This window comes from Helianthus annuus, chromosome 10 (genome assembly GCF_002127325.2).
Source record: "Helianthus annuus cultivar XRQ/B chromosome 10, HanXRQr2.0-SUNRISE, whole genome shotgun sequence".
Taxonomy (NCBI): Eukaryota; Viridiplantae; Streptophyta; class Magnoliopsida; order Asterales; family Asteraceae; genus Helianthus; species Helianthus annuus.
In genome coordinates, this window is record NC_035442.2 from 155,339,825 (window position 1) to 155,355,090 (window position 15,266).

At 33.1% G+C, this 15,266-nt stretch overlaps 1 protein-coding gene across 1 annotated transcript; it reads left to right on the forward strand.

The window, feature by feature from the left end:
• Positions 1-261: 261 nt before the first annotated feature.
• Positions 262-6,177, forward strand: LOC110886109 (transmembrane protein 208 homolog). Its single transcript, XM_022133868.2, has 5 exons — positions 262-567; positions 3,303-3,496; positions 5,530-5,614; positions 5,702-5,767; positions 5,881-6,177. The coding sequence occupies exons 1-5, from the start codon at positions 484-486 to the stop codon at positions 5,971-5,973; spliced, it is 522 nt and encodes a 173-aa protein (XP_021989560.1). The 5' UTR covers positions 262-483; the 3' UTR covers positions 5,974-6,177.
• The last annotated feature ends 9,089 nt before the right edge of the window (positions 6,178-15,266 follow it).

Here is a 15,266-nt window from a genome sequence, read left to right on the forward strand (position 1 = left end):
ATTACGTATATATTATAACTTTACAGTGTAAAACTAATACTAAAACAAAAAAATTGGGTCTCCAACGGGTTTGGGCCCTGAGCCGTCGTCCATCTCGCACACCCTTCAGGCCGGCCCTAAATTCTCCCGATGAGTCACCAATCCATTTCCACCGATCATCATGATTAGATAAGGAGACCGAATCTAACGATTTGAGGAGCCAGTTTAACTCCGAGATTTCTATAACCGATGAAAATTAAGGTTATTTAAATCAAATATCATAAAGAAATAAAAATAGAAAACAAAAACAAAAAAGATTGGTGGGACGTGGGTGGCGTTTGAGATCGGTGATAGTTGTAACCGGTAGGTGTCAACTAAGTATTCAACGAAAGTAAGCATTCAAACCTCAACATCTCCTCTTCTTCCCAATTGCAGCCTGGTGTAGCTAGGGTTTTTCATTTTCCCCCAATTTCACGCACTCAATTCAATCAATCGAAGGGAGGTATGGCAAATCAAGGTGCGAAGAAACGACGGGACGAGAACACTCGTCATATGAACAATCTCTTTCGCCTCATCATCGCTTCCAATGTATAATCATCTCTCTTACTTTTCTTTCTTTCAAATTCTTTACTGTTACTGCTTAGATCTATTTCGATAACATCGATGGATGTTCATAACATATATCATACTTTTACACATTATATACTGTTTGTTGCTAGATTAATTATGATTACAACTACAACTTGTTTGAAAGAAACTTGGATGTATGCTATAAAGTTTGTGTTAGGTATTACAAATACAAAATTTGTAGGTTGAACCATCCACAATAGTTAGTTAATGCGGTAAAATACCGGATATCAGTTATCACGGTGGGAAATCGGTAATTTCAATATCATGCTAATGCTAAATTTATATGTAGAGAAATTTAACACTAACAATTCAGTATACTCTCCTACCATTAGCAAATTAACCATTTGCAACTTGCAAAACACTAAAAATTGTAGCAAGTAGGAACTGACTAAGACGTTTAACACTAACAACTAACGGTTAAGACTTAAAACACTAATAGCAGCAATAAGAAGAAAGACGAATGGTAGAACTCAGAAGACGGGTACTGATATCGTGAAAATCGGTGATATGTCAGTCCAATATTGCCGATAGTATCGGTACCAATATTTTGTACTGATATATCGGCAGAGGACCGATAACCAATACTGCAATACATCACTGGGTGATATATCGGGATATTAACTACATAGTCTTGAACCTGCTAGATGTTTGTTTGATTGTTTGTTTGCAGTTACTGTTAGCATGTTTCTCTTGATCAGTCTAAAATGATTGCTATAGTCATGGCATCAACTTTCTATCTTAACTCTTGTGACGTGGACTATCCGCCTCGACCCCTTAAGAGTCACGTTTACTCTCCAAGCTCTACCCACGTTGAGATTTTCAAGACAAATTTACGTTTAAATTGCACTTGATCTGTTTAGGTTTTATCTTCCAACATCTCCATTAAGTTTCCTGCATATTACCCATGTTTCCCTTTGTTTACGTTTGCATGAATTGTATTTAAGCAATTCCTTAGTTAATTAAATGGCAAAGAGCAAAGTTAGATAAAAGAATTTCGTTTGTTTTTCTTGTTAATTTGGTGATCGTCTTCCGATCTACAATCCGGCACACATCATCTTGACTATAGTATTTGAGATGCTTGTAATATTGAATACCACCTTAACATGTTACCAGTTGTCTTTGGTTTTGCTCTAATTCTCTTGTGCTGATTGTTGACTTCTCTATGTTCCATGATTTTGTGTAGTGCAGGTATTAAGAGTACCTTTTAAATTTGTTACTACTTGCAACATGCTCCGAACCTGTTATATACACATTCAAAATAAACAAATGATGGTGGAGTCAACTTGTAACTTGCATCATGCACATATAGACTATGTAGTTTATATCCGGATATATCAACCGATATATCAGTGATATATTGGTTATCGGTCCCTTGCCGAGATAGCGGTACAAAATATTGGTCAGAATATCGGTACCGATAATATCAGCGATATTGTCCGATATTTGACCGATATAGGACCGATATTTGATCGATAAATCACCGATTTTCCCGATATCAGTACCATTCTTTCTTCTTATTTCTACCGTTCATTTTTCTTCTTATTGTTGCTATTAGTGTTTTAAGTCTTAATTGTTAGTTGTTACTGTTAAATGTTAGTGTTTTAAGTCATAGTCAGTTCTTACTTGTTACAATTGTTAGTGTTAAATTGCTATATATATATATATAAATTTAGCATGATATTAAAATTACCGATATCCCACCGCGATAACCGATATCTCAAATATCGGTCCTTGACCGATATCCGATATTTTACCGCATTAACTACTTAGCATATAGATAAACATGCTTATCTCAAATTGTAGTATTGACTTTAGCTTTCAGTTTTCTCCAATGGCAAGCCATAGTGCGAATGCATCATTGCATCTCTAGGGATGCATAGACCTCACATTGAAGGCATTCTTGAAGCATATAGACATGTACTTGGATATTCTTGAGTGACCCATCTATAATTACTATTGCTATCCGAACAGATGAAAAAAGAAAATCAGCTTGTAGACTCTGTTCTGCTTAATGTCCAAGAAAATTATGTTTCATTAAATGCCAGCAATGATCAATGATTGTATCATCTGAATCATAGTTGTCAATAGCGACTGTAGCGATCGCTATAGTGCGCTACGTAGCGTATAGGTCTAGTGTCGCTAACTCGCTATTAGGGTTGTAGCGATGGGTAACGAGAATAGCGACACTTAATTTTTTTTAATATAAATAGCAATTAAATATAGCTATAAAATAGGTAGATTTTAGGTTTTTGTTAAATATACATGTAAAATAGCATATATACCAGGGTATTATGATATATTATACATATAAAATATTTAATGATTTTTTAAGTGTATCGCTATTTATAAAATAGCCGCCCGCTATTTATCGCTATTCGCTATGTAGCATATAGGTACCTTATCGCTATTTGTCGCTATTCGGCATTAACAACTATGATCTGAATTCTTTTTGTTTAATACTTTAAATATTTGTGTTGTTTGCATATTGTTTATGCTGTTTTGTTCTTTTAGGTTCCTTGTATTTTATGCAGTTCAACTATTATAAACGTTTACTAGTGTAATCTTTTCACTATTTATCCATACATAAAATGATGATAATTGATGATATCTGTAAACGTTTCCCTGTTTATTTATATATATGTTTGCGCACATAAAGGTCTTATTTATGATATTTTGCCGGTTGAGACGTGTAGGCCATTTTTCTCTTGTTAAGGGCAGGGGTCTTTTATTCCACTTTTACATGGCTGCATTGGATTGGCCTAATATTAACATCAGGCGCATATTATATATGCTATAATCAACTAGCATCAATGGCAAAACCTACCTATACTGATGATGGGGACCTTTTAGATGGCGGGTTTGATATGAGTACTGGTGGAGCTTGTGGGTATGTATTTTTCTTTTCCAAGTTGTCATTACAGTATTAGCCATCTAGGTTATCTATTTAACTTGTTTTTGTTTAGTAAGTACTTTTTTATCTTACTTTATGGTGGAAGTTAGGGATGGGATCGGTACAGTACTCGTACCCGTAGCGTTAACGAAATATCGGTACCAAATAGGTAAAATCGATACGAGTAGTAATACCATACGGGTACCAAATAGGTAAAATCGATACGAGTACTATAATACCATAATAAAAAAAATAAAACATAACTAGTTTTTGCCCCGCCCGCGTTGCGGGGCAATAAGCCGAATATTTCTCTCTTATGTAACATATATGTCTGTGTTTCGGTTACTTTTACATACTACTCATAACACGATCTCAAAAAAAATTACATCGAGTCAACCAATTAAAACAAAAACACTACCATACTTTTACTAAAAAAAATTAAAACGATGGAAAGACTATAATTTTAAACTGTGAGCAAAATTGTAATTTTTCAGGACAAATGAGCATGTACCAGGCATGCCTGGACGAATAAAAATTACACCTATTCCCGCCTGCGTTGCAGGGCGTTAAATCAAATATTTATTAGTTTCATAACATGTATGCATGTATTTAGGTTACTTGTACATACTACTTATAACACGATTTAAAAAAAATACATTGAGACAACCAATTAAACGAAAACACTACCATAGTTTTGCAAAAAAAAATTAAAACAATAACATGTCTGTAATTTTGATCTGGGGGTAAAATACTAATTTGTCAGGACCAATGAGCGAGTGTTAGACAACTGCTTGACACAATAAAAGTTACATTGAGTCAACCAAGCAAAATAAAACAGTACTATAGTTTCGCAAAAAAAAAAAAAAAAACGATGGCAAGATAAGAATTTTTAACTGAGGGAGAAATCGTAATTTTTGAAATGGGAGCAAAATCATAATTTTGAACAGAGGGCAAAATCGTAAAAATATTTTGAACTGGGGGCAAAATCATAATTTTAAACTGAGGACAAAAGCATAATTATGAGCTATGGGGGAAAGCATAATTTTATTTTGAACTGTGGGCAAAAACGTAATTTTGAGTTGGGGGCAAAATCGTAATTTCGAGGTAGGCGCAAAAACATATTTTTATTTTGAAGGGGCGACAAGCGTAATTTTAGACGGAGGGCGAAACCGTAAATTTAAACTGGAAGTAGAATTAGAAATGGGTTTTTGAACTGAGGGCAAAAGCGTAAATTTTGAGCCAGGACAAAAATATAATTTTATTTTGAATTAGTGGCAAAAACGTAATTTTAAACAAAGGACGAAACCGTAATTTTAAACTGTGAGTTAAATTAAATTAAAAATGGGTTGGTCCAATAGGGAAGTGCCAGGCAAGCTGCCGGACACTATTTCCTCAACTTTTAATCTACTTATTATTATTATTATTATTATTATTATTATTATTATTATTATTATTATTATTATTATTATTATTATTATTATTATTATTATATTATTATTATTATTATTATTATTATTATTATTATTATTATTACTGTTCAAAGCATTCACTTTTTAATATATAGAAAACAAAGGATGAAACCGTAATTTTAAACTGTGAGGTAAATTAAATTAAAAATGGGTTGGTCCAATAGGAAAGTGCCAGGCAAGCTGCCTGGCACTATTCCCTCAACTTTTAATCTACTTATTATTATTATTATTAGTATTAATATTATATTATTATTATTACTGTTCAAAGCATTCACTTTTTAATATATAGAAGAATATCAAATTTATTCGTAATCAAATCGATACCAGTACCATTTTTACCCGTACCAATACCGAAAGTACCGAATACCGAAATCAATAGAACTGGGTACCGATACATGTACCGAATACCCAAAATCGGTTCGGGTATTTGGGAAAAAATCTCACCCATAGTGGAAGTGATCTTAACCGAATGAAATTACAAGTCACTCGAGCTGACATATTTTTCATAATTATATGTCATTGGTGTAGCATTCGTATCTTCTGTTTATATTTTCTCTACAGATACCTACACGATGTTATCTACATTACTTGCTTTGTGCAACTCACGTCTATCATATCTGGGAAGTTTTGGTGGATATACGCCGTGGTACGATGCATGTTTTATTCGTCTTTTTCATAATATACTTTTCTAGAAGCTTCTTCAAGTAATGAAAAATGATTTCTTTCTTTCCAGATACCGGCATTTGCAGTGTATAAAGGATGGGGTTTGATTAAGGGGTTTCTCCCTCAAGGTTCTGAGGTACTTTTTGTACTTAAATTCACCCTTTGTTCACATTTGAATCTATTATGAAACTGTAGAGGTTGGGCCCCACTTATATAAATCTATTTACGAAACTATTTACCATTTAACAGGGAGTTGAAGAGGATGAAAAGACCCGGAAGAAAAGAGAGAAGATGGAGAAGAAAGCCTCGAGAGGGAAATTTGTCAAAGCAAAAGCTCGATAGATTCAGATTTGATTACATTTTCCTCTCTGGTTTAGTTTCGTTGTAACGATATACCCACATGTTATAAGTTATTTGGTCGTTTTAGACTTTGGAAATTTATCGACTACTAAATTCGGGATTAATTTGGTCGTTCAGTCTTCATCACATGGTTGGTTCTATATGAGGTTAGTTGGTGCAAGACTTTCGAGTCAAATGTTTTGGTTTTGTTAAAAGAATCACATACTTTGTGTGCTCACATTTTGGAAGTTTTTATGATCGAGACTCAAAACAACTTATTCCTTTATAAAATAATAATGGATCATGATTGTTAGTACGAGCTTTGCATGGATCGGTTTGGGTTGGTTTTGGTTTCAAATCGAACCAAACATAAATTTTGGTTTTAGAATAAGGAATAATGAAGTTTAATAATCCCAACTATTAGCCATAGGCATAGGCCGACAATGGTTCCAGCTTAAAAAATAACCAGTGGTGGTCCTACATTTTCACATATTGTAAACCAATGGATCTTTAAGGTTATGTTAGTAAAGGTCAATTGGTTTACAATATGTGAAAAGGTGAGATCACCACTGGTTATTTTTTAAGTTGGGACCATTGCCGGCTAACGGCTAATAGTTAGGATTACTAAAATCCATTATTCCTTAGAATAATGATAGGTTTCGGTTTCGCATTTGGAATGAAAATATTCACCCAAAATATTGAATTTGGGCCTCAACTTTTTTGTCACATTTTATGTGCTAACTCCTTTTTAATCAATTTAGGTTAATTTGGGCCGTAAATCCAATAACAAACATTCAAATTAGTTTGGGTAGTGTGGTTTGATTCGGTTCGGTTATGAAAAGAGGTATAACCAAACTGAATCGTAGTTTTTAACCCTAACTTTTATAATTAATTAATATTATTATTAATATTAATATTAATTATCTATCTTATCTATAAAAGGAGGTTAAATGCTGATGTAATTTTGCCTATGTGTCAACCATTCAGCTATGCCACATAGTCGAAGGTGATGTCATAAATCCGATTTTTATTAAGATAAATTACTGATTTTTTTAGGAGGGAATTTGAAAATCAAATTCAAAATTCAAATGGGTTTTTATTAAGTAAAAAGTTTAATCTTATTCTCTCTCAATCAAATCTCAATCAAATATACTCCAGCTCATTTTCAAAATTCAAAACCTTCACACATCTCTCTCTCTCTCTCTTCAACTCAGAAGAACATCTTCGAGCAGATTCAAATCCAATGATGAACGATGCAGATGTCTTCGAGCAGTTCATCCGTCAAGAAGCCGATGAAATAGCTAACGAGATCTCCGTTTCAGCAGAAGAAGTAAGTCTCTGTTCAAATCAAGTCAGATTTTCGTCATTTCAGTTCGAATTTTATCATCTGTTGTAGGAAAAATTGACACTACTCCATCTATAATGTGGAATTCTCCGTTAATGTTGTTTCATTTTTTCTATTATGTTTTCATTCCAGTTGATAAGTTATGGTTTTTGTGGTTTAAACCCTAATTACTTGGACTGTATCTATCATCTGTTCCTTTTCCGGTTGATAAGTTTGTTTTGTTGAAGATGGGTTTGATCAAATGTTTATATATGATTTGTATGCTTCATTGTAACACTTTTTTGGCTTTGTATTGGCACTGAAGATGGAAGATTGAGGATTGAGTTGTGGTTTCTCAAGTTTCAGAGGAAAAAGGGCAACCATCAAAGAACTGACTTGGAGTCTGAAAAGGATAACTCGAGTGATGATGGTTCTATTGCTTCAACTACAGTGACATAAACCAAATAGAAGTGATGAAAGGGGGAGAATTGAAAATGCTGGTGGGGTTGTCATGTGGGCAGGTAATTTTGGTTTTCTGTAAATGAATTGTGCCTTTTGTTATGTTCTTTGTATTGACTGAAAAGATAGAAAAAATTAAACCTTTTGTTCTTTTTATGATAAATCTTGGTGTTTGACCATCGTGTTAATAGAATTGGTGATTTTAGCTCTTCTGTGCAACGATTGCTAAACCAATCATAAGTTTATTGATTTTGCATCGTGTTTTGGATGTTTTTCGATTTGGGGTTTAAAAAAGATTTGATTTTTAATATGCCCATGGATTATTGTTTAGGTAAAGCTATGGCAATTGCTGTGTAGCCTGCTAAAGATCCGAGAACGAAGAAGAAAGAAGTGACGATGAAACGAACAGTGGTGATTGGGCTGCCAATACTTTCCTACGGTAAATATTATATTATATTGCTGCAATCTTTTGTTATTAAAACTGTTATTAATTGTATTAAAACTCTCGTGTGCTATTAATTCTATTAAAACTGTTAAGAGGAGTTGTAAAGCCAGATTGGTTTAGTGGATTCTGTAATTTTGTTGTGATTTGGTTGATTTTGGTTGAAATTTATTTATTGCATGTGGTGTTTTATTTTACTTTGAAGTTTGCTTTATTTAAAAGCTTTATTTGTGGTAATTTGCTGTATTTTAGAAATTAGGGTTCTAATTTGGGGTTTTTCATTACATGTAGTGTTTTCATAGAGCTCTACAGTCAACTGTCTTCTATCAGGTACAAGATCTCTGTTTTAAAATTGCTGATGAAAATTGTTGATAATTTAAATTGCGTAGAGTTTAGGTCATGAAATTAGGTATTTAGGTAATTTAAAGATCCTTTCTATTTGCTCAAACTAATTGATGTCTCTTGCGTAGGTAGACTGTATCTGATGTAAGACTGTTCACCAACTTCGATTTCATCTTAACGGTATGAACCATCACATTCAAAACAGTAAATATTATTAATCTTGTGTTTTCTTGATTTTGACCATATTTGCCCTTTGAATCTAGCGATGGAGGTAGAAGACAGCTATGTTATTACTCATGTTCAAGATAAGCTCTTTCGTGTTCATGTGAGCAAGAAGAGAGGAAGACACAAAGGAGGTGTGAAACATAGTTCAGATGATACAGGTTCAGGTGTCAAATCTGTATCATGTGAACTGTGTTTGACACATCCTTTGTGTCTTTCTCTCTTCTTGCTCACATGAACACGAAAGAGGTTATCTTGAACATGAGGTTATCTATTAAGGGAGCTTAGATGATGACATAGAATTGCCTACGTGTCAACTTCTCAGGTATGCCATGTAGTCCTCGCTGATGTCATAATTACGAAACGGTATCCTTTAGTGTTGTTTTCGCTAAAGTTTGAAATGGTATTGTTTAGTATTACTCTACCTTCAAGGAAAGTCCAAGGAGCAGGTATAATTTTAAATTTTGCCTTCAAATTCTTTCTAACAAAACAATAGAAACGTTGTTGATTATTTGATTTTTTTTTCATTTTTTGTAGCTATGAGAAGGTTTAAAGCTATTGAATGGCTTGAAAGTGTAGTTAGGCCATTGGAGATACCAAAACAACCATCAAACTTTTTGATAGGTCAAAGCTTCATGTTTCCAACAACTAATGGTTGTTCTATCGTAAAGACTTCTGGTATGTATCTTAAGCATAAACTTTATACTGTCATTCATGGTGTAAAACAATGTGATTAGAGTAGAAGTTCAACATTGCTATGTTGTAACTTAGTTTCAGTTTGAATCTGTTTGTAACTTAGTTTCAGTTTGAATCTGTTTGTGTGTTTCAGTTTGATTTCTAGGATTATTTAGGTTGAAGGTAGCCTTCATTAGGGTTTTTATTGTCATCTTTTTGCTGAAAATTAGGCCGAAAATCATCTTAAATGACTGCACGGTTAGTTTTCTCATTTTACCTCAGCATGGTTTCATAAAATTACTTTCTTGCCTGTTATACGTCTTTTTCCAATCTCAGGGCTATAAAATTATTTTCGTGTTCTCCTTCGTCTGTTATCAAAATATGTTGTTAAATAAACGAACATATATTAAAAGATATAAACTTGAGTCTATAAGACTACCAAATTGAGTGCTGCTGCCACTAATGGACCTTTCGACTTTAGCCCTAGAATATATACAACTACCAAACAATCTTAACATAATCCAAATTGAGAAAAAAGTTACCCGGGTTTGTTGAAACTGTTTGGCTTCGAAAATTGTTAAAGGAGAAAATTAAATAAAGATTAAACATTGTTAAATCTAAAAGTCTAAAAAGAAGTAAAAAAAAAAACTGTGATAAGAAAAATTAATACGATCATCCATATAAAGTATTTAAATAGTAACAATTACATATAAAAAAGAAAACTAATCAGACACTTAAACTCTAATAGCAAGAATCAAGAAACTTTAACTTCAACTCCATGGAGCACTGAACTTCTTGATGTATGTCATTGATCTTTCTCATGAACTCCAGGTCTCTATGTCCACACTCTATATTACTCGCAATACACAGGTCACGAACGGAAGTAGTTGGCATCGCCCTCAGGTCTCTCGAAACCTGGTCTCTTGTCAGCAGACCAAGTTATAGTCCGTTAAAACACATCTTCAACTCTTGAAGAGTAGACCTATCAGCCAAAACTTGCTCTTCGATTTGTTTAATAAAGCGTTGCTTGAAATCGTCAGAATATGACTCCATTTTAATGTATTTATAAGAACTAAAGCAAACAATAACAGTTGATCTTTGGCTTTCAGTGAATGAATCTGGGTATGATGAAACAACATTTGAATTGGCAATGGTATTATATAGAATCTGTAACAGCCCAAAGGTCAGATTTAAATGCAACCATTAAATAAAAATTTATATTTAAAAACCATGTACATTTAATGATTTAATGGGAAAGCAAGTAAAATTAAATATCTAGAAAACCAAAGAACAAATTTAAACCTTCAAAAAAGGTTATCATAATTAGTACACGTCTGTTCGTTTACCCTATCAAACTTTTTACACACTATAAAGGATCATGATTAGTTTACTTGAAAACATCAACACTTCTTTTTTAAAAAACCCTTCACCCTAAAACAAAATGTCCAAAAAACACTAACACTCTTTCTAAATGGCAAGCAAAAGCTTCTACCACTGGTCTGAAACTGCCGATCTTAAAATTGAATTTTCAAGATGGTCACTCGAAGAACAGAGAAAAGATGAAGAACTCAACAAAAAAGTTGCTATGGTGAGTGATAAATATTATAAGCAAACCTGGAGTAGCATTGCACTGCTGGATGAAGTGGTCTGTTCTCCTCCATCGGAGTTTAAAGAAAAAGCAGAAGAGTTTATCACACATCTGCTGAAACAGGATCAGAAGACCTGTGATATGCTTGCTGATCTGCAAATTAAAACAAATAATGAAATTGCATGGAAGAAGGCGAGAGTCATAGATATCCTAGGAAGTGTTTATTGTAATGTGTAATTTTTAATATTTTTCACAATCAGAATTTTGTAATACTATTTAATATCGAATGAAGAAAATTCAAAGTTTCAAAATCAGAATTTTGCAATTTCACTTTTACCAGTTTCAATAATAACAAAGTACAACCAAAAAGTTGAACTTGAATGTGAACTTCATGAAAGGTATAGATCATGCTGATGACTCACTTCACAGGTACATAATTTCATATAATTTCAAATAATAAAAAAATACTAAAATTATTATTTTTTTGGCAGTTACAAAGTGTTTATAAATCCAAGTATGAGTGATGAGTTATGTACAGCAACAGCTGAAGCACTTGCACCCATCTTCCATTCTTTGTATGCCCTATGGAGAGAAGCACCCATCTTCCCCATAAAAAGCAAAGAAAACATTAGGAAAAAGCATTATGATTGAGGATGGCCTGAATCTACGTAAGTGGCAGGTTTATTATATTTACCGATTTCAAATTTTATTTCCAACCTTTCTGATTTAGGTTTTTGCAGATATTCACAAGGCAACAAAGCGCGGCACCAAAGCCAGAAACACTGGTTGGGTTTTCCTACGATATTGTACGAAAGGTTGATGCTAAGTATCCCAAACATCCCTGGATCTTGGCTGGAAAGTCAATAGGTTCAAGGTAATGGTTAGATTTTAAAACTGTTATTAATCATGAACTAATTATAATTGTTCTGAACTTAAACCTTTTAGTTATGTTCATTCTAAAATGAAATTCATCCCAATTGGTCGCTAAGAGTTTGTAGAATATAAACTGATAAGTTATGGAGATAATGCATCTCTATCATAGGGTACATGCTGAGATTATTGAATTTTAAGTGACATACCTCATATATAGCTTTAACATAGTTGATTATTATTATAAACATAGTTTAACATTAAAAAATGATTGGAGTGTTAAGTGTATTATTTTGAACTTTTTGAACAAGTTTTAACTGCAAAGGAGTAAAAAGAATGTTGGTTTTATTCGGTATTGTAGTTAACAGAAGAATGGGGAGATACCGTTGTTTTAGGCATTGAGCAAAGCAGCAGGGAAGGCTTTCAGCAACATGGTTGTGGGCTATAACAATGTTGATGTCGATACAAGGTGTTGCTATTTCAAACACACATGTGAGTTTCGTTCTTCAGGTCAATATTAATGGCAAAACGGCATTTTATTCTTTCATGTGCTAAAAACTTAGACTTTATTTGATGATGTTGATGTTGATGTTGATGCAGAGGTGTTTTTACATTCAACTGGATTTAAAAATCAAGTGCATAAAAATGGTCATTGTGGAATGGATTTGATATTGCTTGGTGCTTATTTGGACAAAAAAAATCAACGTTTTTAAACAGGTAAATTTACAACCGCTTATTTATGATAGTCTCTGGTAACTTGAGTTCGTATTTACGATTAAATACTTTCTATTGAGTTTACTCTATAGCTAATGCTGTAGTAAAAGGAGATTTAATTATAATTGAAAAACTAACATAAGGACTTTATTATAAAGTGCAGCGAACCAGACCACATTGGTTAGTAGGGGTAACGAGTACCATAACAAAACAAGAAAAGGAATAGCAACAACATTCAATTAGGTACAGTTTCGAGGCTGCTAATGGTGTCTAAACAACCATTATAAGCGATGGTTGCGGCTGCCAAAACAGTTCAGAAACAGGACGCCATGCTTAAATGATTCAGGGTCGGTTTCGGGGTTGAATCATAGTTTACAAATTGTGAGTTCGTAAGGTATTTTTAGGGTATGTTAAAGGTTATTTCTATTCCATGTTTTATTCACGGGCTAATTTGATATGTAATAGAAAAAAAATACCCAAGTTTATAAACATGGAAGTGAAAACACCATGATCAATATTTCTGTTTTGTATGTGTTCGACTTCTTGACTTATTATTTAAGAGTTTGTTTTGATTTGTCAAATTTTGAAATTTTATACTTTATCAGAATTTTGGTCATTTTCTTCTTATTAGTGATACTGATGCTTATGGCCACACCTTATATCCCAGTTAGACATGAAAAAAATAGAAACTCAGTTTAAGAAATATAATTGTTCTGCTTTACTTAGAATGCCAGTGTGTTTAAAAACGTAAAAGATAAAACATGATGCATGAACTAAAGCAAAGGTTCCTTAAAATCAGCTTTGCCTTTGCTGCTCGATATGCAACCGTGGTATCTATACTTTGGTAGGGCATTCTAAGTGGTTTTAGGCGATCGACGGCACAGTGGGCAATAAAATGACATTGCCTTTGCATACGTGTCTATATACAAGTATATGGCATGTTGTTCGGGTTATTTAGACACAAATGGTTAGAAAACATGAAGAAATGATTAATAATCTGATTTTTAGATACAAATGGTTAGAAAACATTTAGAAATGATTAATAATCTGATTTGTAGACAACATATTATCAATTACTTAGCTTATTTCTATATCAAACCTGAAGTAATAATTTTTTGAGAAAAATGAATTCATAACACTTTGAGTCCCGCCGTCAGTGTTCCGCCTGTTTGACTGTTTGAGCCAGGGGTAAGACCGTCTTTTTGCATATTTTAATAACACTTAGCGTCCCTATGGTATGAGTGAAATGTCAACCTGAGCCCCTAAATTCTTTTCTTGCTTTTTTGTTAAGAAATCATTGATTTAATAATTCAAATTAACTCTTTTTAAATAAATGCAATCTAATAATTAAATCTTTTTAAATAAATGCAATCTAATAATTATATGTATACTATGTATAACAAATTATTAAAGCCTAAATTGTCTATTAACTGTAAAGTTTTAATACATACAATACAGAGACAACACGTCATACCAACTTTGTAGACTTGACAGGACTTACAGACTCGATAACAAAAGACCGTAACATACAATACAGAGACAAAACGTCATACCACCACAAGCAATTATGGATCTTTACTGACGGGTGCACTTCGGAATGTAGCAGATATGAATGAATATAACCCCAGTGTAGCTAATTACATATCTGCCACTGGGGTTATATTCATTCATATGAATGAATATAACCCCAGTGTAGCTCTTCGATTTTCCTTGAAATTTCAGAGCTCGCTAATTACATATCTGCCACTGGGCTTATATTCATTCATATACAATTGATCGTTCTGATCAATTACTTCCTTATGTGCACCGCACCATCTTCTAGGAGGTTGTCAAGTGTTCTCGCCTTCGTAGTTTGTTTTTTGCGTATCTTTACATCCCCAGCCATTTTGTACAATAAAACACATTCAAGGAACCAATATAAACACATTCAAATGACCAATATGAGGAACCCAAATCATCGAATCAAACCAAAAATCAATATGAGGAACACATCAATCCGAAACTGATCCGATCAGTTCATTTGTATAAAATTTAATTCTGATTTAGTTCATCTTTTTAAACAGTTCTCAAACAACCAAAAATCAATTTTCATATTTCAAGTATCAATATTGATGTGTTCAAATAACTACACACTGATGCGCTTTATCAATTTCCATCATTTGTTTCTTCGCATTTGATTCAGAAATTAAAACACACAAGTATCATAGTTTCAATAAACAACCTAGATCTGTACTCTAATTGTTTTTAGAGAAAAACCCACAAGAATCAGCCAAATGATCACATGAGATCTGAAACTATAGAAATCAATGATACATTTTGAACAATATACTCAGTTGATACCCGAGACAAAAACCCACAAGAATCAAAACTAAAACACAATTGATCTCATATGAGGAACCGAAAACACATTCAAATCCTCTGTTTTGCTACCCGAGACAAAAACCCACAAGAATCAAACAAAACCTCTGTTTTGATACCCGAGACAAAAACCCACAAGAATCAAACAATATTTTCACACAAAACCTGAAACAAACCTTCATAATAACCAAAACCCAAACCTCTGTTTTGATATCCGAGACAAAAACCCACAAGAATCAAACAATATTTTCACACAAAACCTGTTACATTCTAACATATCAAAAACATAGTGTCGATCATGT

Coding starts and splice junctions, on each gene's coding strand:
- LOC110886109 (XM_022133868.2), top strand. CDS start 484: ATGGCAAATCAAGGTGCGAAGAAACGACGGGACGAGAACACTCGTCAT. Junction 568..3,302: donor GCCTCATCATCGCTTCCAAT/GTATAATCATCT, acceptor TGAGACGTGTAG/GCCATTTTTCTCTTGTTAAG. Junction 5,615..5,701: donor TTTGGTGGATATACGCCGTG/GTACGATGCATG, acceptor CTTTCTTTCCAG/ATACCGGCATTTGCAGTGTA.